A 25,641-nucleotide genomic window follows, 5' to 3' on the forward strand; every position below is an offset into this window, starting at 1 on the left:
AGTGAAGTTTAAACTTTGCCATAAGTGTAAAACTTCAACACAGCCTTATCCTGTGGAGCTGCTAGGGCATCTTCCCAATACTTATGCAAGGGACAAGTGTAGCACTTTCAGCTGTCACACAAAAACAACAGAAGTGGCTTTGGCCATCCCTCTTAAGCCTGGTCTACACTAACGAGGTAAGTTGATCTAAGTTACACTAGTTAAGTTACGTAAGTTATGTAACTTAAGTTGATGTAGCGTAGATCAACTTACAGCGGTGTCTGCACTGTGCTATGTCCACAGGAGAGCATCTCCCATTGACATAGCTTCCACCTCTCAGGGAGGTGGAGTACTGAAGTCAACGGGAGAGCACTCTGCCATTGACTTATCATGTCTTCACCAGACCCACTAAATCGACACTGCTGCATCAGTCGCAGCACCACCAATTTAGCCAGTAGTGAAGACAAGCCCTTACTGAGCTAACTGATCTGTAAGACGGGGAGAAACTGGGCTTGATGTGGCTTCCTTTAAAGGCAGTAGCAAAACTCCCAATGGGACTTCAGTGTGTGGTGGATCAGGCCCTTGTTCTCTTCATTAGATGTCCTGTACTAAAACTGCACTAAAGTTTAATAGAAAGAAATTCGTGCTGTCATCACTACCCCCACCGCTGGCTCTCAGACACTTTGTCAAATGCAGGGAGCAGGTGCAGCCCCCATGGAAATTGCTGTGTCAAATTCAGCAGTGAAATAAAGGCTGGTGCCAATTACATGCTGGGTGTCAATTGGTCATAAACAGTTGGGTAAGTGGCAGAGCAGTGACATTTGCACCCATTTGTCACTCAGCACATGTAGAAAGCTGAGGGTGAGAGAGTTCTGCAGGAAAATCAGCCAACAGCAAAGTAAGATAAAGCTGGTGTACTTCCCTCTCCCCCCCACCCCTGCTCTCCCCTCCTACGCAAACCACCTGATGCACGTCTGATGCAGAGATTACTAGGTGAAGGTCTATGGGCTGTGTTATGTAGGAGGTCAGACTAGATGATCGTGATGGTCCCTTCTGGCTTTTAAAATGTCTGAAGTTATAAAGTATATACCTGGCCTGTGTCCCATTGGCCTCCAAGAGAGCTGCGCCTGCTTCTCTCAGGACTCAGTTTGGTCCCCATCATGATTTTCTTTACTCCAGGGTTATGCCAACTTTAGCTGCCCTAACCAGTGCCGTGGGCCTGTGAGGGACAGTCTGCACAGATGGAGGTTGCAATAGCCCAAGGTATCTGTGCTCCCCTTTGTGTATAGTCAGCAATCAGCAGTGATTAGTACCAGTGACGGTTCCAAGAGCCCAAGGACTCCCGTTATGCTCCGTCCCATGCCAGAGGCACAGGGAATGAAGAAGACTCTTGCACCCTTGCATGCCCATGTAGAGGTTTGAGCAGCATTTGGTCCCAGATTAAGGACAATCCGAACATTTTTACAATATTACATAAACCTGCTTCTTTTGAGAGCTTTCTCATTTAAAAACACAGTATAGTGACGGGGCAAATCCTGAGTTTTTTAATCAGTTTTCACTTGGCCATTACATAGGAAAACTTCCTACTGAACAACTGAGTAAGGCCATAAAGATTTGACCAGAAACATCATTTTCAGCACAAAAGGAACATTATATTATTCCCATCATGCTCTGGCTATCCTAGACCATCTCATGTATTATTCGCTTAACACGCTTCTGTTAAAGGGACCCTGTAGGATGAGGACATCTTTAAACAATTTTGTTCTAAAAATCTGCATTTTCTTACTATGGTTACGTGGAGTGTAACCGTGACTGTGAGCCCAGCTAATGTAATTTTGCTCCAGGCTTTCTCTTTACGCTATATGGGGCTCTAACATGCTGGGATGGCCTAATCTCCCCTCTAAATAAAAGTTTAGCTATTTAATGAATGGAAGATTTCTAAGGATCAGTGCTGCTGTGATCTCTGCAAACCAGAGCTAGGCAGGTGTAAGCTCTGAGTGTCCTCCTTTGCTTTCTTTCCTTTGCCTCTTCACTCCCCATTCCTGCCATCACCATGTTCATTTGCTTGTGTGTTATCCCCCCATTCTCTGTTCTTGTGTCTGTTACATTTGTAACCTCTCTGGGATAGGCACTGTGTCGTCTTCTGTGTTTAGACATTGTCCTACAGTCCTCATTGGCGCCACTGGGCATTTTTATTATACATCATGATGATAATGAATCGGGTGCTCATCACTTTCCCTATTCAGTTGTCAATTAATATCTAAACATCCTTTTCTGATCCTACAATCGTTTTTATAACTTGCATCAAGGAACTATTAGAGGAACCCCAGCGCAATCTGTTACCATAATGTTAGTACCATAATCTAGGGGACAGATGTTTGATTGCATTCATCAAACAGATGAATATTTCATTAAACAGGCAAATGTCTTTCTCAAGGTCTAATTCTGTATATGAACTTATGAGCTCTGAAAGGTGAGCAGGTTTTGTCGCCAAAAGGAAGTAGTGGTGAATGCTGGGAAAGCAGGACATTCGTCATTCAGAGAAGGAAGTGTCTTGCGTTGTTTAACAGTATCCTCCAGGTGATGAAGCTGTGTTGCTGTGCTCCAGACGCAGTTCCCTTGAGTCCCCTTTGACTTGATGGTTAAAACCTCCAGAACAAAGGGCCTTCATGAAGGGGCAGATGGCAAGCTAGAAAGTGGAATTAAATTAAGTGATCTTGGGCCTACACCCAGGACGAAAAACTCTGAGTGGGAGAGGAAATAACCAAAGTGGTGATGCCTTGGGCCAAATTTATAAAATGGCTGCTACAAATTTTGCATGTTCACCTGTGGTATCTGGAAAATACGTATTTGTGCATGTGCAAATAGGGATTTAGGTGCACAATTACCCGTTTTGCATGCAAAAATACAGTGTGCATGTGCAAACACAGGTTTGCATGCACACTCAGTGTGTCCACATTTTGCAGGCACAATTCAGGGAGCCAATTTAGAAAATATGGCTCTTTTTGTCATAAGATTAAAATTCTCTAATCTATCTCTCTTAATAGGAGGAATAGCAGAGGAACATAATATATCACAAATAGAGTATATACATAAAATATGTTGAAAACACTACAATTTTGGTGTGGCACCAGGATTTCTCTTTGTGGAGTGACCCAGATGAGGTTGTTGTATCTAAGTCAGTGTACGCACATACAAAACTTGGTGCAGTAAAATATCTTATTTTGTAATGTTCTAGGCACTTCACAGGCATGCAGTAAGATGGGTTCCCCTGCCCTGGAAAGGTTATGGCATAAACAGACAAAATAACTGACAAAAGAGTGAGGAAGGATGCCGAACTGGGGGCAAAGTAAATAATGGGGAATGGGAATGGAGTGGGAGGTTGGGGAAAGGATGTGCAAAAAGATTAAAGAGTTGTCTGCATGGTACAGTGTGTGTATCGTGTTATATTTGGAACCATCCATTTGTTAGTTTATTGATCTAATGTATTTTGATGATTTGTAGTAATGTGCTGTACGTATGATAAATTGTTCTGAAGTATATTGCAATAGGGAACAATACAAGTCCAAAGCCAGAACTATATTCAACAGCAACTAGATAAGGAAACAAGGTTATTTATCAGAGAGTCTCCAGTGTAAAAGAGCAAATGTATGTATAGTTTTGTGCATTGTCACTCTCACTAGGAATCTGTGGTGAGAATCCAGGCTAAGGTTTATGTGATGCTATGTTTGTTTTTTCAGCATCTAATAATTGCTAATAATCTATTCAGATCAGATATCTATTATCAACACTTTGCTTCTATCACCTCACTTAGGCAATCTATAAGATGGTTTCTTCGGTAATGAAGATGCCAGAAGATGAGTCAACACCAGAGAAAAGAACAGAGAAAATCTTCCGTCAGATGGACACCAATCGAGATGGTAGGAATCTTAGGCATTTCCCTTTAACCCTCTGTACTCTGCAGTTACTGACAGCTGGATTTCCATCAAAGGGCTAGACTGATTTAGGAAGTAGAGAGAGATCACTCTGATGTCAAGACAGTCAGTGGGCTCAATCTCTCCCCTAAGGATTTTTAAAGCAGTGACTCCTATGGCCGTGGGGAAGTCACTTAGGACCTGATTATGCTCTAGCTCTGCTAAATTCAGTGCAAAGAGGCTCTGGATTCTACTAGTGCAATTGAAAGCAGAACTTGGCCCTTTAACCTGTCTGCTGCAGTTTCTCCATTTATCTAACTCACAAAAGGTTAGGGGAGGGTTTATTAGTTAATGTTGATAAAATGCCTTGAAGATGAAAACACGAAGGGCTAGATCACAAAGGGACTTTGATGTTGTAACCCCTAACTCCTAGGCTGCATAGTGGAAACCTCAGCCCCAGGTTAGGTGCCCAGGCTTCCCATATAGCACATGGAGCAAGTTAGGCACATGAGAGAGGGATCTTCTGAAGCCAGCAAGCTGAGCAGGGCGCTGCCTAAACTACCCAGAAGTGAAATGCAGAAGAAAGGGGTGGGGCTTAGGGTCCAGATCGGGCCCTCTAGGCACCAGACTGATGAGCTGGGCTGGAGGAAGATGCCTATCTCTGCTTGGGATTCTCAGCCGTAAAAACCTCTTCTGGAGTTAGATGCCTAAACCAGGTCAGCCCTTTCTTGCAAAAACACACACAGAGAAAAACCCACCCAGTTATAGCCCTTAGCCAGGGCGCACACCTGGGATTGGGAGACTCAGATTCTTTAGAGCAGGGACATGAACTCAGGTCTCCATGCTCTACACCACCAGGCTGTGGGGTTTTCTGGGGCAGGTCTTGCTCTCTCTCTCCTGTTGAAGCTGTTCCACTTGATATAAATAATTAAATAGTCAGTGGAGCAGGCACTTGAAGAGGACACTCCCACATCCCAGGTGAGCCCCTAACCACTGGATATAGAGTCAGTCTCTTGCTGTCTATTTCTCTGGCCCAATCAATGTTTAATTATTTGTAGCTTAATCAGGAGAGTTAGAGTGAGCCCCCTGAGTACCAAGAGCCTGCTCTAAACATTCACTCCTGGAATGTGGGTGCTGTGAGTTCAAGTCAGGCAGCGGGTTTCCCACATCCCAGGTGAGTGTGTGTATGGTAACACCCATTGTTTCATGTTCTCTATGTATATAAATCTCCCCACTGTATTTTCCACTGAATGTGTCCGATGAAGTGAGCTGTAGCTCACGAAAGATTATGCTACAATAAATTTGTTGTCTCTAAGGTGCAACAAGTACTCCTTTTCTTTTTGCGAATACAGACTAACACAGCTGCTGCTCTGAAACCTATCTCCCTTTAGTCTCCTTTAAAATTCCCTGTCTAACAGCATAGCTGGCTCTTGAAGAGTGTGTTGAATTAGGAGCTTTGATCAAGTGTGTTAGGAATCTCATTGTTTTGGGAAAAACAGAAGTATAGTAGAACCTCAGAGTTGTGATCACCTCGGGAATGGAGGTTGTTCATAACTCTGAACAAAACTTTTATTTTCCAAAAGTTTACAACTGAACATTGATTTAATACAGCTTTGAAACTTTACTATGCAGAAGGAAAATGGTGCTTTTAACTATTTGAATTTAAATGAAAAAGTCACAGAAACTGTTTCCTTACCTTGACAAATCTTTTTTTAAACTTTCCCTTTATTTTTTTAGTAGTTTACATTTAGCATAATACTATACTGTATTTGGTGAGGGGTTTGGGGGTTTTTTGGTCTCTGCTGCTGCCTGATTGTGTACTTCCAGTTCCAAATGAGGTCTGTGGTTGACCAGTTAGCTCGTAACTGAGGTTCTACTGTACTGCCTGTTGAGCAGATGAATTTGGTCTTCATTACTTATTATGATTTATTAGTATTGTGGTCACACTTAAACACAGCAGTCGGGATCGGAGACCCGTTGTTCTAGGCACTGTGCAAACACATAGCAGTAGACAGTGCCTGCCCCAAAGAGCTTACATGCTACAGGCACAGTCCAGCAAAGACTTAGATATGTGCTTATCTGTGTGCACCGTGAGTAATCCCATGGTCTTCTATTAAGCACATGCCTAAACCTTTGCAGGATTGTGGCTTTTCTAGAAAAGACGGGGAAAACCCAACAACGTAGAACCAGAATGTCAAGGGTATATGGCAAGTCATTCAGCAAGTGCTGTCCTGGGTCCCTCCTCTCTAGTGATAGGATACAAGTAATACTCTGTGGCTGCAATGGGAGTTACTCACACACTGCCATGGGAGAGTAGAAGCCCATCTGGTTTGCAGAGCAGCATCAGCAATGTACTTTGGAGAAGATGCAAATTAGAGTTGAGCAGAATTCAGAATGTCTATCCCACAGGGAATTCCAACATTTCAACATTTGTTTTCATCCCAGCTCAGGACAAGAAATCGAAATTTTGAAAGAAAAAAAAGTGTGGGGGGAACAAAGATACTGAAGTGTTTTGATTTGGAAATGTAGAAATGTTTCTTTTTGACATTTTCAGTCCAAATGAAACTTTTTACACTCTCCAATTGAAATGCTTTGTTTGAAGTCAGTTCAACAGTAAATTGCATTTCCCATTGTGGCATATTACCTCGTGGGAGTTCAGGCGAGGCACAAATCCACATTGTATTACGGGAGAGGTATTTTCCCGGGAGCTCCGAATGGGGGCCCAAACTACAAATCCCATAAGGCAATGTGCTGAGAGGGAAATGCAGTTCAATGTTTTATTGAACAAAACAAAACATTTTGGGTCAGTTCAACAAAACAGAATATCTGATTCTGGTCAACTCAACCCAATCTAAAATATTTGATTCCAATTTTTCCCAATGGAAAGTCAAATTTTCAGCTAAATCAAGATTTTTCCCATAGAAAATTTTGATTTTTGCAGAAACAGATTTTTTTTTTTTTTTGGCCAGAATGTCATAGAATCTAGAAATGTGGATCTGGGACATCAAGAAGTCATCAAGCCCAGTCCCCTGTGTTGGATAAAGTAAACCCAGGCCATCCTTGACAGGTGTTTCTCCAACCTGTTCTTAAAAACCTCCAGTGATGTGTATTCCTCAACCTCTCTTGGAAGCCTATTCCAGAGCTTAACTATCTTTATAGTTAAAAAGTTTTTCCTAATATCTAACCTAAATCTCCCTTACTGTAGATCAAGCCCATTACTACGTGTCCTACCTTGAGGGGACACATGGAGAACAATTGATCACCGTCCTCTTTATAATAACCTTTAATGTATTTGAAGACTAATCAGGTCCCCACTCAGGTGTCCTTTTCTCAAGTTTAACCATGCCCACTTTTCTTAACCTTTCCTCATAAGTCAAGTTTTCTAAACCTTTTACCCTTTTTGTTGCTCTCCTCTGGACTCTCTCCAATTTGTCCACAGTTTTCACAAAGAGTGGCACCCAGAATTAGACACAGTACTCCAGCTGAGGCCTCAGCAGTGCTGAGAAGAGCAGGACAATTATTTGTCTTACATATGACACTCCTGTTAATACACCTCCAGAATAGCAGCCTTATTAGCAATTGTGTCACGTTATCTCATATTCAGTTTGTGAACCACTATAACCCCCCGATCCTTTTCAGCAGTACTATCACCTAGCCAGTTATTCCCCATTTTGTAGCTGTGCATTTGATTTTTTCCTTCCGACATGAAGCCCTTTGCATTTATCTTTACTGAATTTCATCTTGTTGAATTCAGACGAGTTCTCCATTCCAGTGGAAGTTTTTTTATCTGCTCTATTGCACATGAGCTTCTGAGATAGAGGTTGCCCTGTAGTGATAAAACCTGCCGTTACAAATTTCCTGCTCAGCACCTAGATACTACTGTAATGGGCACTGTAAAGAAACCCCAGGTGAATAGATGGATATGGGTTCTTAACTCAAACATACATTTGGAAAAGGCACTTGTGTGTACTCAGAGCAAGTCCATAGCTTTTAGAGCCTGCCTGTCTCCTCCTGTGATTCTGGGTCAGTTGCAAGGAACCAAAGCACTTGTGCCACCTGCCTTCACATTTGAATGGAGGGAGCATTCTCAGAGCATGTCTACACTTATCATGGATCAACGCTGTGGCAGTCGAACCACTGGGGGTTGATATAGAGGGTCTAGTGAAGACCCACTAAATCGACCACAGATTGCTCTCCCGTTGACTCTGGTACACCACCGGAACTAGAAGCCTAAGGTAAGTCAATGGGAGAGTTTCTCCCGTCAACCCAGTGTGGTGTAGACACCGCAATAAGTCGACCTAAGCTACATTATTCACGTATCTGGAGTTGTGTAACTTAGGTCAACTTAACCCCAAAGTGTAGACCTGCCCTCAGAGAGGGTTCTTCAGATCTGAAAGTCTCTCCACACAGTATTGATCCACCAGAGCCTAGATTTTGCTACTTTCAGGCAGGCTGCAAGGCCTAACCATTTCCCCATGCTTTCCTTGTAGTGACAATTTGTAAATTTCCGGATGTATCCATAGTGTTAAAGCATTGCATATGTGCTGTGATTGATTAGTGCATTTTATAATGCTAAACAAACTTTTTTTTTTTTTTAGGCAAACTCTCTTTGGAAGAGTTCATCCGAGGAGCCAAGAGTGATCCATCCATAGTCCGTCTCCTTCAGTGTGATCCTAGCAGTGCAGGGCAATTCTAAAACAGTTCTTTGGATGAATTGTGTATCTGCTTTTTGTTTTTTGTTTTTTTTGCCAAACAACATTCATGGTGGTGTTGCCTCTGTATGACCAGTTATGCCTTCTTTTGTGGCATCTTTTAGCTTCTTTTGTTGTGGATTAATTATAAGAATGCTGAATGCTCTTAATAGTTTGTCCAGAACACAGACAGAATACTGTTTTAAATGGACATTGTGGTGTTAACTTGTTTAGAAGATTTTATTTTGTTCAATTTGTCTGTTCTCAAAAGTAAACCACAAGAAGGAAGAAACCTTCAGCAACATATTATTGCCACATTTAGAATGCTACTTTAATAGTTGAAAATTCACCCGCAGGATCTGAAGCACAATAGTGGTTGAAGTGCAAAGTGTTACAACAGGTGCAGTATTTGATTTGTACAGTCTTTTTTTATCCAGCAGGCACAAGAGAAACTACAAAACAGGATGAGTAAGAAGTGTTAATACAATAAGTTAGCAAATTCTAGCCTACTTCAGTCTCCCTACAATGCCACGTTGTTTCAATACTGTGAAAGTTTTTAAGGTGCATTGAGAAGGGGGGGAGGGAATGATCAGCTGTTTTTTTTAACAGGCTTATGCTGGTTGATTTAACATGTGTTTGATTTCCAAATAAAACCAATTTATAATTCTAATTAAAACAAAAAACCAGGTGGATGTTACCTGTTGCCATTTAGAATTAGTAAGTGTAGTTGTGTATATGACAAACTGGGTATTGAACACAAATTTAAGCGAGATGTGTGTTGAATGAGAGATTTTCAGATTAGTAATAAAGCAGTTTCTACTGCAGGAGACTGGGAGTTGAGCTCAGAAATAACAATTGTGCAACCTTAAGCAGCTGACACTGAGACATGTCCACTGTCATGAATGTTCTTGTCTAGATTGGACTGCTTGCGCGCGCGCTCTCTCTCTCTCTCTCTCTCTCTCTCTCTCTCTTCCTGTGTCTGCTTCTAAAGGTTGGAGAGCTATCACAAACTGTTTTAAAGCTAGAATTGTAGAATTCATACTTCATTTACTTTAGTGGGGTTGAAAGATCTGTACTGAAACAAGGAAATGGTACGCTTAATGATATATATATATATAAATGTTTAAAAAAATTAGATGTAAGAGAAAACTGTTGAATGTTTATCTTTTCACTTGGATGCAAAAGGATTTCTGAACCTTGCTGCTGCAAAATTCTTTCATTTGGTCAGGGTCACTATATTCCAAGCAGTGTGTACGTTTGGGATCTCTTAAGGAATTTGCAAGCACTGCTTTGGCAAAAAAGCTTAGCAATGGGAGGTATTATGCTGACCAAATTTGAGATAACCTGTCATTTGTTGAGTCTGCTTTGTGATACGGTAGGTGATATATCACTGCAGTCACTGCCCAATATCAGGAATTTATGAGACTGCTGTAGTATAATCATTGTGTGAGGGGTGAGGTTGATATTCTATTAAGTGACCTTGTAATGCTAAACCCCAACTAGCCTTAATTTAAAATAAACTGAGTAAAATAGGTTAGATCTGCTGCTGCAGACTAGTTAAATGCTGATTAGCCATCAGATAAAAGCAGTAGAATATATTAAGAAGTTTTTGCTTATCACTAGCTAGGAGAACATATGTACAGTAATTTAGGAAGGAAAAAGATTCTTGACTTAATTCTCAATACCATTTTGTCCTGTCATGCTTAACATATGGTGCACAATGAAAATTAATTATAGATAACATAGTTAATCAGTTCTTTCAAATTTACTATAAGTGGCAAAGCAATCCTGAATAAAAGGTCATCAGGCCCATTTCTTTGTCTCAGATGAACTAAAGGGCTTATCCAGAATCAATTTCAATTTAAAGTGGTTACAGAAATGCCATTGATGTAATTCTCCTGCTAAATGAGCTAAAAGACTAGACCGAGTCGTGTGTGAGAGACAGACAGAGGAATACACAAGTGCAGGTTCAATACATAACTTTTTTAGTTTTTGGCATAGTCACTGGAAATACTACAGTGAAATTTTCTGGTTGGCTGAAATGGTTTTTGCCTATTTCCCATCCCTGTCTTATCCACACCCCATTGGAGATACTATGCACAAAATAGAACATTTAAAGCACTTGTGCTCTTTGAGATAATTTTTTGTTTGCCAGTAATAGACCTCAGAAAGGCTTTGGCCCTAAAAGAAATCTGCAGAGATCTCCTCATGCTGAGTCAAGGGTCAGTTCTCGCCTTATTGTCTGGAGGGTCATTTTTCATTTGGACAAATCTGGCTAGATCCTTGGTTGTTGTAAATTGCTGCATTAAGGTGAATGGATCTACACTGACATATACCCACTAAGGATCTGCTCCTTAATCAAACATAAGCAATCAGTGTCACTGTATTAAAGCCCTTCTTTGGGTCACTTCATCACATCCACTACATAGGAAAATAAATTGGAATATAAATTTTCTTAGAAATCTGAATACATATTGAAAAATTCCAATCCCAGATATCATTGCAGGCTTGTGGATCAAAAGCAGACAAGCTAGAAAAATTGACGTTTATTAAAGTTGAAGTAAAGTATGCAAAGTGGATAGCTCCTACAATTAATTTGTTTCTAATACAGTGAAAGCAGTTGCATGTGACTGAAACTATTAAAATTTTGCCTTTTTTAAGCAGCTGCGTTCCATCTCTTTTTTTGTATTATGACAATCCTTTGGCCCAGAACCTAGTTCCTCAGTTTGGTGTTTGGCTGTTTTTTGACAGAAGCAATTTGTGTATTAGTACTTTAAACTATGTGCTTGAAAATGCAACCTGTGATATGACCCCAGGCCAGTGGAATTGTAATTCTTTCCACTGAAAGACTAGGAATGTAACCCACAGCTGCAGAGGACATAAATAACTGGAGATATGGTTATTGTATAAACATTTACAAAATGCATGAAGATTATTCCTTATTCCTGCCTGCCTTTCGCAATTTATTTTGTTTCAAAATATTAACTGTTCCTTTCTTACTCTGCAAGTAAAAATTGTAGATATTTTTAAATGATCGATAATTGAATTTGTTAAATGAATATCTGCAGTTTATTGGTTAACAAAACATACATAGTACTGGTATGCATCATTTCTTTGTCTTGCTAATTGTCATTATTAACTTCAGTGATCTCTCAAAAAAAGAATGACCAAAACTATATGTCACAGTAGCATAGCTGTTTTTAAGGGAATGAATTAAAATATCTGACTCTCAGACTGTAGACAGTACAGGCTGCTTGATACCACTTACTATAACTGTGTAGATACATTTTCAATAATACTTGTGTATGTTTGATAGGTAAACTTGACTGATCTGGCATGCAAAAATGTTTAGTGTTTTGTAGACCTAGCAACTGTAAAAGTACATAAGTTAGAACTCTATTTACATGGAATTCCTAGTGAACAGAAGGGGTGTTAGTTCCTTGCAGAGGGCTTGCCCTTAAAGGAGAGTACCAGACATCTGTGCAGACTAACTGGTGTACAGAAGCTATAGCAGCCAAGCTGTAAAGCCATTCAGTATTCACTTTACTGAGCTCTGAGATTGGGAACTTGAAACAGCCCCTATAAAGCCAGCTAGCATACTCTTTTGGACACTCTGGGTTTGAGGGGAAATGAAGCACAACCCTCTTCCAACATCTGAAACCCCATGAACCCAAAGGATTTGGAGGTCCTCTGAGACCTTCAGGTAAAGTTGTAGTATACTTTCTACTAAGCTTATGACTTTTTTGAACGTTTCTCACCATCATTGTTGAGTTGCCTCATGCTTCATTATTTTCTGTTTTACCATTTGACCTGTACACACTCTCATGTTTAAATATCCTAAACATTACCGTTGTTTTAGAACAACAGAAAACTATGTATATAACTACTTTAAATGGAAGATGTATAAGTGCACCTTGAAATGTGTAAGATGTGCACCTAGAGACAATTATACTATGATGCTCTAAGAACAGAACAGTTCCCCACACCTTTCTCAGTACATTTGTACTTGCTAATGTGGTACTTGGTGAAGTTCTGTTGCCTGCAATGTACAGGAGGTCCCACTAGATGATCACAGTGGTCCCTTCTGACCTTTAAAGTCTATGACTCTGAGGTAAACCTGTACATTCAAAGCTAACTTTGTAAGATCTGAGATGTCCCTTTTTCTAAAACAATGCTTATTTTGTGAGCTCAGGAAAAAGCACAGCAACATGAGCAGAGCAGCCCAGACAAGGTAAGGGAAACGTCAGTAGCAGAGGCCACCAGCCAGCCATAATTCCTAGATGTTTCATATTGCAGCCCGGTGTACTAACATTAGAGTAGGGTGTAGTTACACCCTATGCTGGTGGAAGTGTGAGTTTGAGGCTAGGGTCATTTTTCTAATGAATCACTGTTACAGAACCACCTTTTCTACATAACTCTGCTGATTCAGTTAGTACCTGTGGTGGGTTGGTCTTTTGGCTGCAAGATGAAGTGACAGGTGCAAGACCTGCTGGAAGGAATATTTTACCCACGGTTTGGTAAGTAGGGCTTCAAACTACAGCATAGCAGGTTTAGATTAAATCTCAGGAAAAACTTCCTTAGTGTAAGAACAGTAGGGCAATGAACAGACACCTCAGGAGGTGGTGGAAGCTTCTTCACTGGAGGTTTTCAAAAGCAGGCTGGATAGCTATCTGTCTTGGATGTTTAGCCACAACAAATCCTGCATCTTTGCAGGGGGTTAAACTAGATGACCCTTATGGTCCCTTCTAACCCTAAGTATCCTGGATCTTTCTTTGCTCTGTGTTTCACTGTACATTTACACACTATTTAATATATTTAAAGAAGGAGAAATTGTTTTTTATAGATGTTAAGGACACTAATTATAAAAGCATAAAGAAGCTTTGCAAACACTGGACAAATAACACTCAAGGGCGGACGGACAAAGGCAGAACAGTAGGTTGGAACCTTATTGTCTCTACCACCAAAACCAAGTATATTTCCAACAAGCTACAGGATCACAGCAGGTGCTTTTGAGAAGAGTGGGTAATTAGTTCTGCTTCTCTAGTATTTTCCCCATGGTGCACTGGCACATTTTTGGTATATTTATGTGTTGTTTACTAGCTGTTTTAAAGACAAAGGGCCCTCCCTTGAATATTGTGTTGTCATTTACACCTGTGCAAACTGGGTGTACACTGCTGCCAGTTCAGAATTGTATAGTTCTCCATTCGCTTTGCACAGCTGTAAATGGCTACCCAAGATGCAAAGCAGTGGAGAATCAGGCCCAAAGTGCTGAGATTCAACTAGACTTGGCAGAATTTTGAAATTTTTTTATATAATTTTGACTGATCAATGCTTATTTTTAAGAATTTTTTCAATATTTATCTATTTATCTCTTGAAATTTTCATAGTTGTGGGAAATTGCGGGTGGGTGGAACCAGACAATATGGGTGGCCAGGCAATAATTATTTAATGACAGCCAATGTTGGCAGACAAAATGTTAAAGCTTTATAACTGTTAAAAACACAAATTGTCAACATCACATGTCAAAAATAAACAAATTAAATATCCTTAAATCAAATGCTAATAAGTTCTCAAGCAGCATTTTTCTTACTTTACCAATCTGTAAATTTTCCTTATCAATAGAAATATATATGCATATTTTTTAAATCAAATCCTTCCAACCCTAGATATTACTACGTAAAAAATGGCACCTTCTTACTCAGCAGATCTGCTCCCCGTGTCTAGTCAGAGTCAGAGCTACTGACTGCAGTGACATAAATAAGTTTTTAATACTTTTTGCCTCAGAGTCCACGTCTGGAGGAGAGGCAGGTGGATTTTGTGCCTTCATGTGCATCATCAACAGAACTGTTTACTGTGCTCCAATTAGAACTCCAGCCAGGTTAGCAGATGTCACTGAGGGCATAAATGGAAGATAATGGCATTTCACAGGTGTAACTGAGGGCATAATTTGGCCTTCAGAACTTTGTTCCCCATCATGATACACAAGAAGGAAAGAACTCAGCTTGACTTTTGAAGGTCAGCTTTAGTTTTCAAGCTGACCTTGAAAAAACCTTTACTTGTAAATTGAGAACATTTGATATACAATTATTATGAGGCAATGGGCATAGAACCCCATGATGCCTATTTTACAGAATTTTTTCAGAGACATATTGCACTTAAATAAACAGCTATTTTTAAAAACATAAGGAAAAATGAAGAAGGGCCTGCAAATCAGCATGAAATACATTCACACTCTAGAAATGAAGAACACTGCAGGAGATGTTATATATGTATTCAGGTCATTTCGAAAAGTAGATCTATGTCTTTCCCCCACTCCCACCCTATGAGACTGTATCTGACTATAATACATATGACTATCTCACTGTATCTCTTCTTTCAGTGTGACTTTGGCTGGTGGTTTTGGGTTTCTAAGAATCTATATTGTTTGAGGTGGAGATAGTTTTGGAGCTGAGGTTGGTGCCACATTTTAGAGGTACAGGATGCACAAACTTCAGATCCTGCTCTGCCCACCTTTAATTATGTTAGTCTATGAAGCAAAATAATATCCATATAGATTTGATGCATTTCTTTGGGAATGCACATATTAAATTCCTTCAATCCTGCCCCAGAACATAGCATTATTTAATTGTACAGTAGGGATTAAAAAATCCCTCCTAAAATGTTTAATACACAATGAACAGGACAAATCAGAGCCCTCATATATAGTGAACAATATGATCAGAAAAATGAACAGATATTAATTGTGCCTTTGTCCAGAGATCAAGGTTTGAATTCACTACAGGTGCATTCACTCCTGGACTAAAGGCCATGCAGAATCTTTGCACCACTTCCGTCCTAGTTAAGGTCTAGCATTTGCCCAGGGGCGAATCTCTCCCTGTGTGGTACAGACTGAAAGACCCAGGAAAATCAATGTACAAAAAGTGAGAATTCTGTGTCCCTCAACAAAGCTTTACACTGGGGAATTTTTCAATTCAGTTGGTTAGTTCCATATTCTGAGGTAAAATTTTGCCCACCTTTTTAGTTGTGTTCCTTAACTGTGAGGTAAATGGATATTTCCCTGTCCACCCTGATGTAATCCCAAATAAACACCCTCAGCACAGGCACTCAGAGTATTAGGCTGAGTCAAGTCACTGGGTTTGGGTTCTCACTTACATACAGTACTTAATTACCATCATCTATTTGACAATTCTTCCCCTCCCAGTCAGTGAATATGAGGCACTAACGCTATGCCTTTGACATCTGGAAGTGCTGGTACTGGTGCATCTCTATGGGTCGACTTTTGTTGGGCAGGCCCAGGTTTGGGAGCCAGTGTTGTTGTGTTCTGCTCACCAAACCACAATATGTATTATTATTAAATATTGAACAAAACTCTAATCATCTGAAACAATTTGTGGGTTACATTATTTTGTTTCTATTAATCTGCTGCAAACTGAAGCTAATCAGTTTTGTTAGCCATTCCCATGGCTTATAGAGTATTGATTTCTTCAAGGTAAGGACAGTGTCTTCCTATGTGTCAGCTAGAGCTGGACAAAATTTTTCATCAGAAACTTTTCCCACTGAAAAATGCAGATTTGGGTTGACTGAAACATTTCATCGATTTGTGCCAAACTGTTTCAGTCAAAAAACACAAACAACATTCTGAAAAAATCTAAATGTTATATTTTGTTTGACATTTTTAAAACAAAACCTTTGGATTTTTCAGTGTAAAATGCCTTTTCATTTTGACACTGCAATTTCATTAATCTTTAAATAAAACCCTCAAAGCCAAAACAAAACTGCTTGTTTGACCCAAACCAACTTTTTTTTTCTTTCAGTTCAGACACCAAATAAAAAAAAATATCAGTTAGTTGCATAGCTCTAGTGTCAGGATCAAGGACTAGAGACCCCTGATCGTGACTGGGCCTTCTGAGCCTTCGATAATGATTTAATGCTAAAACGTACTGGGACACAATCTCAAAGCTACATATTAAAGATATTTTCTTTGCTGTTCTCATCCCATAAGAACATTGAAGTGAAGAGTGTGGATGGCATTTTCAAGAGTACTCAGCACTGACCTAGCTCTATGCCTGTTGAAGTGGATGGAGTTTTACTAGTGATTTCAACAAGGGCAGAGTTAGACCAACGTTGAGCACTTCTGAGAATTCTCATCCCATCTGCCCAAAGAGCCATGCCACGGTCACTTGATTGGCTTGATGGCCACCTTGAACACTGAAGAAGCAGATGATTAGCAAAACTGTCTGAGAAAATCCACTTTAATGCTAACCTGCATTTGCCCTACAACTTGGATACCCACTGTGTGTCGATTAGTGGAGCCCTACACAATCATTTGTTGGGAGATTGTGTTTTTTTATTTTCTCATGTATTCTCTGCAATTAAATTATTATTATTATTAAACTGACAAGAATGACCCTCATTTGTGTGACTTCATTGAAACTGCATTCCACTGCAGCCAAACCCTGATTTGTAAAGTGTTTGGAGGGGGGAAAAAACAATAACAGTGGTTCAAGCTGATAAAGATCTAAAGAGGCCAATGAAATATTTTGTGTCTCATGCTGGCCATTTTCATGCTTGAGATGATTGTGTTCTTTTTTTATTTTATTATTTAATTTCTTGATTAACATTTCTGCTTATTGTGTTTTTCTCATAGCTATTCTGAAACAGAGTGAAATCCATTTTACTAGATCCAGTCCTGCTGTTTTTATTTTTAGTTCTGACTCCAGCAAAACTTCCATTGATCCCAGTGGTAGCTTTGCCTGAGTAACAGAAGTGGGTTGTGTGTAGTAAAAATGGAATTTTAAATTGATCTAGGGATTGTTTTTGTTGTTTGGTGGTGGTGGGGTTTTGTTTTGTTTTGTCTGCACAATATTTTCTGCATAGGTTGAACTTGTGATTGGTTTGACTTGTTTCTTGCATTAGCACTTGCTAATTCCTCCATTTATCCATGCCAGCCTCTTTGGGTTTTCCACTTTTCCCTTTTATGGTTCTGCAGATTCAGTCCTATTTAACTTTAACTTTAAAGAGGTGATAAGTATTATACTTTGGCAAAAACACTTGCGGCTGATCCGTTTAATAACATTACTAGTTATGAACATATGATCTTGATGTAGGGTAAAAATTTAGGGCCCAATTGTGTACGCACACTATACATATACCGCCACACTGAAGTCAGTGGGCTTTCCACAAGTCGACCACTTGCATCTCCATCTCTTAGGTTGGAAAATTGAATACCCCTTGGATTAACCCTTTGTAAACTAATCGATGTAATCCAAGGAAGAAATGTTACATTCTGAAAGAAGGGCAAATATTAATTAAACTAGCGCAATCTGAAGTGTTTTATTACAGTTTTCTGAAATCATTGGTCTCCTATGTATATTCACATCAGAATGTTGTGGGTCACCTCTTTTTGTTTCTGCTGCAAACTCATTTGGCCACTTGTGAGACTTTACTCAGTTCTTACACAGACAAAACTCAATGAAAGTGATGTCAGTGGGAGCTTTGCCTGTGGAAAGACTTCAGGATTTGGGCCCTGGGTAGTATTCATAGGTATGTGTTAGAAATGCCCAGGGTCAGTGGTTAAACCAAACCTCTGAAATGAAATTGGTCAACAGCCAATTAAATTAAAAGAGAGAAGGAGTGTGATAGGAACTAGTGTATATAGTCTGTGTTTCTAAGCGTGATCACTGTTTGCTATTTTATAAATGTTTAGGACGTTTCTGGAATTTTTAATGTGAAAGGAGTAAACTTTTCTTATTCTGCTAATGTACCTGTATTATGTATTATTTCTTTATTGACTATGCTTTTCAATATGTCAGACATTTTCTTCTGTATATATGACATGCAGTTTTACGGAAGTCTTAGACGCATTCATTTGAATTTTTTAAAGACTGTACTAATGTGTGGTAATGTGTTTTAGAAATGGCATCTTTGTTGTAAGATGTACAAACTATTTAAACTGACTTCTTTTGTTGTTGTTCATAGAAACAGCACTAAGAAATGCATGTTCTTGTTCACTTTTCCTTGTGCAGCTGCGGACAGTCATTATAATGATGCAATTGGTTTACATCGTGTACAAAACCCGCATCCTTATTTTTAATAGGGGTTAGTTTAAAACTCGCACAGACTTTTCCTGAAAAGTCTATTTTTGTGTATTTATCTCTCAGCTTCAAGTTTTTTTGGTTTTTTTTGATCACACATTCTGTGCTGCTCCCAGTGCTACTTGCCTGTGGCCAGGTCTGCATGAGGGCAAAACTCGGAAGTCTTCCCCATAGACTTATGCCCCACTCCCCATGTGACACGGGTGATGAAAGAGTAGTGAGGCGTGCTCAGCTATCTCAGTTTTTCAAGCATGATGTCATGACTAGATCATTCAGGCCTTTACCCCCCCCCCCCAGAAGACAGACTGATCAGTCACTTTTGCTGTCACTTTCTCCTCATGCTTCATTGGCTAAGTCAAAACAAAATGAATGTGTTACAACCTTAGCTTAGCCTAGTGTAGTCCTTTTTTCATGCTGATGTGGGTAACTGACTTAAAAACTGTATCATTTAAATAAGAATGAGCCTGAATAGCTAACTCTGGGTCTGAATCCTGCTCAGGATTTAGGTTCAGCCCATTACCCAGATGGGACCAATTATGAAGTTTAGATCCACATTCCTTTCAAGCTTCGGGGGTGCTCAGATCCAGGATTTTGGGATGGGTCAATCTCGATATTTAACAAATTTTCTGAGAGGAATATGGATCCATTTTGCACACTGTGCCACTGCATCTTATGGATGTTTTTATGAGAAAACAGTTTAAAATGCACCTGGCCAAATGATAAATTTAGCAACTGTTTTTCCTTGTTATACAAACACACACAAAACAGCATTGTGTGGTTAAAAAAGATACATTTGTGACAGTTTCTTTTTCAGTGCCAAACATAATGAGCAGTATTGTTTGAAGGGAAATAAGAATTTTTTACTGTATTATTATTATTGTTGAACAAATCTTGTTTTTTAAATATTAGATTTTTTGAAGAATTTTGTATTGTAAACTGTTTTGTGACATGGTGCTTTTTCATACTGGAATTACTGATTGCACCGAACTCTGAATTGTTTTTCTTATATAAATGCGTAACCTTGAACAATCTTTATGAACATCAGTGTATGGTGAATACCAAGGTTCACAAAGAAATTTCCCTATTGAAGCCCCTAAATGTTCCTGCCTACTAATAAATACTCTGCTGCAGCTAGTTTTCTGGAAAGTGCTGTTGTATTGCTCCTGAAGAACAAGCACTAGCTCAAAGTACTGAATCAATATTGCACTGCCATTGGAAGCACTGTTTCTTACAAACTGGAAGAAATATGATGAGGTGACCTATGATCAGTGTTTAAAAAATCCCCTGCCACAAAAACTCCCCCTCCCCTTCCAGTACCTGCTTGCCAGAAATGAAATGTTAGTCATTTTAAATTCAAACCTATCTCCCTCTCTCACAAGTCTGACTTCACCTCTCTGTTTGTCATTTCTGATGTCCATACCTCATAGCAACAATCTGTGAAGCTGGGTTTAGAGAAAACGACACATCTTGGCATCATTGCAAGCTTCCTTCTGGCCCATTTCATTTGTTGTCCCTCAATTTGGGTCTTAGTTACAGATATGTGACTTCAGTGGCTGAGAGCTTTCTACACATGTGAGAGGAAGCAATGAACAAGAATTTCCAGGCTATATTGGTTTTACAACATACACTTATGCAGAGTTAAAACCTGCTGGCCTCCTGCAGTCCTGCTGTGAAACCAGCATCCTCCAAAGAGGATTAAACACGATGCCTCTACATTTGGACCCAGCTGGGATGACTGGGCTTGGAAATTTCTTGCTGGGAAAAGCATAGAGATAAAGAGAATGAATAACCTTAATTAAAATTAAAATCTTTGCAGCAAGGTTGAACTATTTCTTTAATCCGATACCTTTCTTAAGCCTGACGTGTATGTAGAGAAATGAGGTATAGAGTTGCTCTTTTCACAATCTGTACACAGTGGACCTTAAGTTTAAGTAAAGTTTTTATAACGTTCCAGAGTTTAAATACTATATTAAGAAGGGGCATTAGAATTGGGGTTTCCTACTAATGCATTTAGGGTGGAATTCATCCGAGGGCACAGGGCCAGTGTAGTCTGTGCATCTCTAAGTCCTCCTTAAGACTATTTTTAGACTGAAATTATTCCCCACATGCATTATTTGAAACATTTTGGGTACAATGTCCCTGCCTGTGTCCCAGCACTAGATGAAACAACTAAAGACCAGTTTTGTAAAAGAGAGAAGAAACACTAGGAGTATTTGAACCATCTCCTCAGGAACTGAAAAGGGAGGAGGAAACATGAGGATCAGAGAATGCTTATCAGCTGAGAGAGAGCAAATAGCTGCCAGGTGCAAAATGGCTACAGTAGGGTTACAGCCACTAGGCTCTGTCATATTTAAAGGGCCAGCTTCAAAAAAGCATGCTGGGAACAAAAGTTCCTATAAAATGGCCCCCCTGTACGAAGGATAGTGGTTGGGACCAGGTAGTCAGCCAAAGAGAGGCAGGGTCTGTGTCACCACGGCATCACACTGCGGCAAATGTGTAAAGGAAAGGGGGCAGCTGGAGATTCAGTAGCATTTAAGCTCTTCTGGTATTATGTTTCTTTCAGACTAATTTAACAATCAGCCCATTACTTTCCCAGCTGTCCCTGTTGTAGGGTGCCACTAATAAACTGGTGGATTAACAAATAATATTCAAAATATTAGAAGATACCAAATGTGCAGCAATAATCCTTCCCTGAAAATGGCAAATATCTGTGGAAGGGCTCTCACCAATGGAGATGCGTGAATGTGGCTGGAATTTGGTATGGATCAGATTCCAGTAGATCAGCGGTGGATCTGTATGATCCAAATCTCTGAAGTCTACAAACTGGACTGGAAATTTTAGAACAGCCTTTCTCAAATATCCCTGGGCACTTCCCTTTCAGTCACAGCTGCCAATGTAGCACAAAAACAGCCTCTCACATGGTGGCCTGTTCTATTCCTGGCCTGAAGTGTGGGCGGGGGGGAGAGGATGTTTTCAGACCCCTAAAAAGTTTGAGTTTGGACATAGGAAGCCAAGCAGGTAGGGTGAGTAGAGGTTTTCCATCGTCTCACATCTCCACTGCAGCAGGCCAACTCCTTTCACACTTTTGAGCCAGGACTAAAAATGCCCACTTGGCCAAGCAAGATGCAGTATTTTTGCTATAACAGGGACTCACCTCAGTATCTTCTCTTCGGCAGACAACAAACACTGAAAGTGATCGTTTCAACCCTTACAAAATGGCTGGGACAGTAGGTGCAAGTTGTTTGCCTTTGAAGGTGAACGTTGCAGCTTGATTGTTACGCTAGCACAGAGACAACATGTAACTGTTGATAGTGGGGGTGGGGCACAATTTAAAGGTTGGGGGTAGGGTGACCAGATAGGGACAGTCCCAATTTTGGGTGTTTTTCCTTATATAGGCTCCTATTACCCCCCCACCCTCTGTCCCAATTTTTCACATTTGCTGTCTGGTCACCCTAGTTGGGAGGTGGGGGGAATGTGACCACCGCATGCGTTGCATCTGGCTGTAGCACAGAAGGTTTCAAACTGGGGGACGGGTCCCCCTGCGGAAGGCACAGAAGAACGTTTTGGGGGGGGAGAAGAATCATAGAATATCAGGGTTGGAAGGGACCCCAGAAGGTCATCTAGTCCAACCCCCTGCTCGAAGCAGGACCAATTCCCAGTTAAATCATCCCAGCCAGGGCTTTGTCAAGCCTGACCTTTAAAAACCTCTAAGGAAGGAGATTCTACCACCTCCCTAGGTAACGCATTCCAGTGTTTCACCACCCTCTTAGTGAAAAAGTTTTTCCTAATATCCAATCTAAACCTCCCCCACTGCAACTTGAGACCATTACTCTTCGTTCTGTCATCTGCTACCATTGAGAACAGTCTAGAGCCATCCTCTTTGGAACCCCCTTTCAGGTAGTTGAAAGCAGCTATCAAATCCCCCCTCATCCTTCTCTTCTGCAGACTAAACAATCCCAGCTCCCTCAGCCTCTCCTCATAAGTTATGTGTTCTAGATCCCTAATCATTTTTGTTGCCCTTCGCTGGACTCTCTCCAATTTATCCACATCCTTCTTGTAGTGAGGGGCCCAAAACTGGACACAGTACTCCAGATGAGGCCTCACCAATGTCGAATAGAGGGGAACGATCACGTCCCTCGATCTGCTCGCTATGCCCCTACTTATACATCCCAAAATGCCATTGGCCTTCTTGGCAACAAGGGCACACTGCTGACTCAACGATGCCAGGTGTCTTGGGCCAGTCCTGTGTGGGGAAGGGAAGAGCACCTCCACCTCCTGACTCACCACAGAACCTATTGCTAAATGGAAGACAGAGCAAGCCCCACTGCAGTGCGAGGGGAGCAGTTTCCCAGGGCAGAGCCCCTACTGTAGGAATGGGAGAGTGGCTTCTGCTCTGAGAACAGGCACGCCGCATTTGCCCCACCAGCAGTAGGGAAGGAGAAGCAGCCCCAAGTAGCTGTGGGGGTGGGGAGAGGGGCTGACTCAGCCCGCAGCCAGCTGCCATGCTACTGTCTCCCTCTCCATGGGGCACAGACACACAGAGCGTGCTGCCAACCAGGGGGAGCTGCTGGGCATCCTGGCCAGAGGCAGCCCAAGGCCTTGCTCACCCCCAGTAGGTCAGTCTGCAGCAGCCCCTCTGAGTGGGTCCCCTCAGAATATTTAGCTGTTGCTAAATGGAAGGCAGAAATCTGGGAGAGGGCATGCCCCTGCGTCTTCCCCTCCCCTGCCCTGCCCCTCTTTGCTGCTGCATGGTCAGAAGGGCATGAAGGGGAAAGATTTAGTTTCCTCTGATGATAGTCTTAGCGCCCCTGTGGCCCAGTGCATTTCACCAGTTGAAAGGTGACTCAGGGCTGCTGTATTTGGTGGGGAGGGAAGGGCAGGGGAGCGGATGCCATTAGGACACAGTCAACAGCTCCTCTTAGCCTTCTAGTAGCCACACGCTGAACTGGGCCGAGTGTGAAAGCTGCTAAGCAGCTTATACATAGACAACATGCAGCTGATTTACAGGGCAGTAGAGTCCTTGCACTAACCCTCAAGGCAATCTCAGGCTCTAGGTAAGGTTTACGTGCCAGTGTGGCTGCATTTACGCCCATAGTGCTCGCTCCGACTAGAATTATCTTAGGTACCGACAGGCCTGCCCCCCGCTCCCATCACCCTAGTAGCTGAGCACCTCACAGGCTTTAACGTATTTACCCGCACAATGCCGCCATGAGGCCGGGCAGTTTACAAATGTGGCACTAAGCAACAGCAGAACTAAGGGCTAGTGTCACAAAGGGCCTTAGGCACCCACCTGCCATGTTAGGCACCTAGGTCCCTGAGTTAGGCGTTCACTGGCATCCCTGCTCAGCTGCCACCCAACCTGGCCAGCGGCTATGTTTTTCTGTAAAAGTTTCCTGTCCATCTATGGTTCTGCCCCAGGCTTGTGCTCTGCAGCGCCCCGGCAGGCGGCCAGAGGCCTGAGCCTCAGAGCAAGTCACAAAGAAGTGCCGCCACCTGACTTGCCTGCAGGGCCTGACGAGCTGGGCATGCTCAGAGACCCCCTAATGCCACACAGCCCTGCCCCGGGGGGCTCCCGCATAACCTTTAGTCCAGGGGGGGTTAGACCACTCACCTGAGGTGGGAGACCTCCCCCATCAGGTCTCCCCCCGCCTAATAAAGAGAAGGGCTTGAAGCAGGGCTCTGCCATCTGTCAGGTGAATGTTCTGGCCACTGAGCTATGGGATAAGCTGATGTGGAGCAACCTCAGGCTCACCTTGCACTTTGGCTATTGCACTTCGCACTTTGGCTAATTAATTAGTGTCATTGGAGCAGGGGCACTGGAGCGTGGGTCTGCCACCTGCTAGATATGCCCCCCCTCCCCCTCCAACCCAGGCTGGAGGCAGTCTCGCTTGCAGGCCCAGCGACGCTTTAATTAGTTAGCTGCAATGGAGCGGCTTCAGCAGGCGAGCTTGAGGGAGCTTCCACATCAGAATAGCCCCAAGTACAGTGGTTTGCGCACTCTCCTGAGAGGCAGGAGACCATGGGCAGTGGGTGAAGCTTCCCCTTGGGGAGGCTAGCCCCTGTCCCGCCTCTTCTGGCTGAGGCCATGCTCCCGCTCGCTGCTCTCATTCCCTTGCTGCTCTTCTTCCCCTCCCCACCGGGGCTGAAAGCTGGACCCCTGGTGGGGGGAGGGGGAGGGGCTGTGCTGAGAGCTCGGTAGGGGGCCATGGGGTTGGGAGGGGAGGAGCTGAGCGGTCAGCCCTGACTGAGCCTGCAGCAGACCTCTCAGGCCTGGCAGGAGTTCTGAGCCCAGACCCCCCACCCCATTCCATCCCTTCTCCCACAACCCTGCTCCTGTTGCACCTCCCCCCGCTTGCTCCTTTCGGACCTCCCCCGCTGTGGCCCCAAGACCGGAAAAGCTCAGGGCCACAGCATAACATGAGCACGCCTCCAGTCCCAGGGCAGCGGTGGGGAAATTTTTCCAGGATCCCAAATTGGCCATGGCCCCTGGGCACAGGTCCCAGGGCTCATGCATTCATCTGCCACTGCCTCCCTCCCCACCCCCACACTGGCATGAGGTTTGGGGAGGCTTAGTCTCCCTCAGCCACCATTATGCACTGGCCATGCGATGCGTGAGCCCACATCAGGTAGGCACAGGCTCTGCCTGCAGTTTCTGGGGGTGGGTTCCTCTCAGTATCCCACTTCGCTACAGCTCCTGGCACCCAGGCTTGCCCAGTCCCTTCCTAGTCAGAATCCTTCTTCCCACCTGGCCAGGAGGAAGGTAAGTGCAAGGGGAAGAGGGTTAATGGGCGTTGGCATCACCTGCTTAGCATATCCAGCATGCCAATTAGCTTTGAAAATGTTTGCTATGGAGCTTGGGGCAGTGCCCCATGCAATTAGCCAACTTTTGCTGCCTTTGTTTTATGAAACTCATGGGGGCCTCAGTGCATGAATCAAACACTACACCAGTGTAATACTGTGCTT

At 42.2% G+C, this 25,641-nt stretch overlaps 1 protein-coding gene across 3 annotated transcripts in view; it reads left to right on the plus strand.

The window, feature by feature from the left end:
- The window catches only part of NCALD (neurocalcin delta), an 86,797-nt gene extending 66,985 nt beyond the window's left edge, over positions 1-19,812 (plus strand). For all 3 annotated transcript variants that reach the window (XM_073330416.2, XM_073330415.2, XM_073330417.2), the window contains 2 exons: positions 3,794-3,899; positions 8,492-19,812. In XM_073330416.2, coding sequence (XP_073186517.1) covers positions 3,794-3,899; positions 8,492-8,589 — 204 coding nt within the window. In that variant the 3' untranslated portion in view covers positions 8,590-19,812. The remainder of the gene's footprint in view (positions 1-3,793; positions 3,900-8,491) is intronic.
- The last annotated feature ends 5,829 nt before the right edge of the window (positions 19,813-25,641 follow it).

Source organism: Lepidochelys kempii, chromosome 2 (genome assembly GCF_965140285.1).
Source record: "Lepidochelys kempii isolate rLepKem1 chromosome 2, rLepKem1.hap1, whole genome shotgun sequence".
Taxonomy (NCBI): Eukaryota; Metazoa; Chordata; order Testudines; family Cheloniidae; genus Lepidochelys; species Lepidochelys kempii.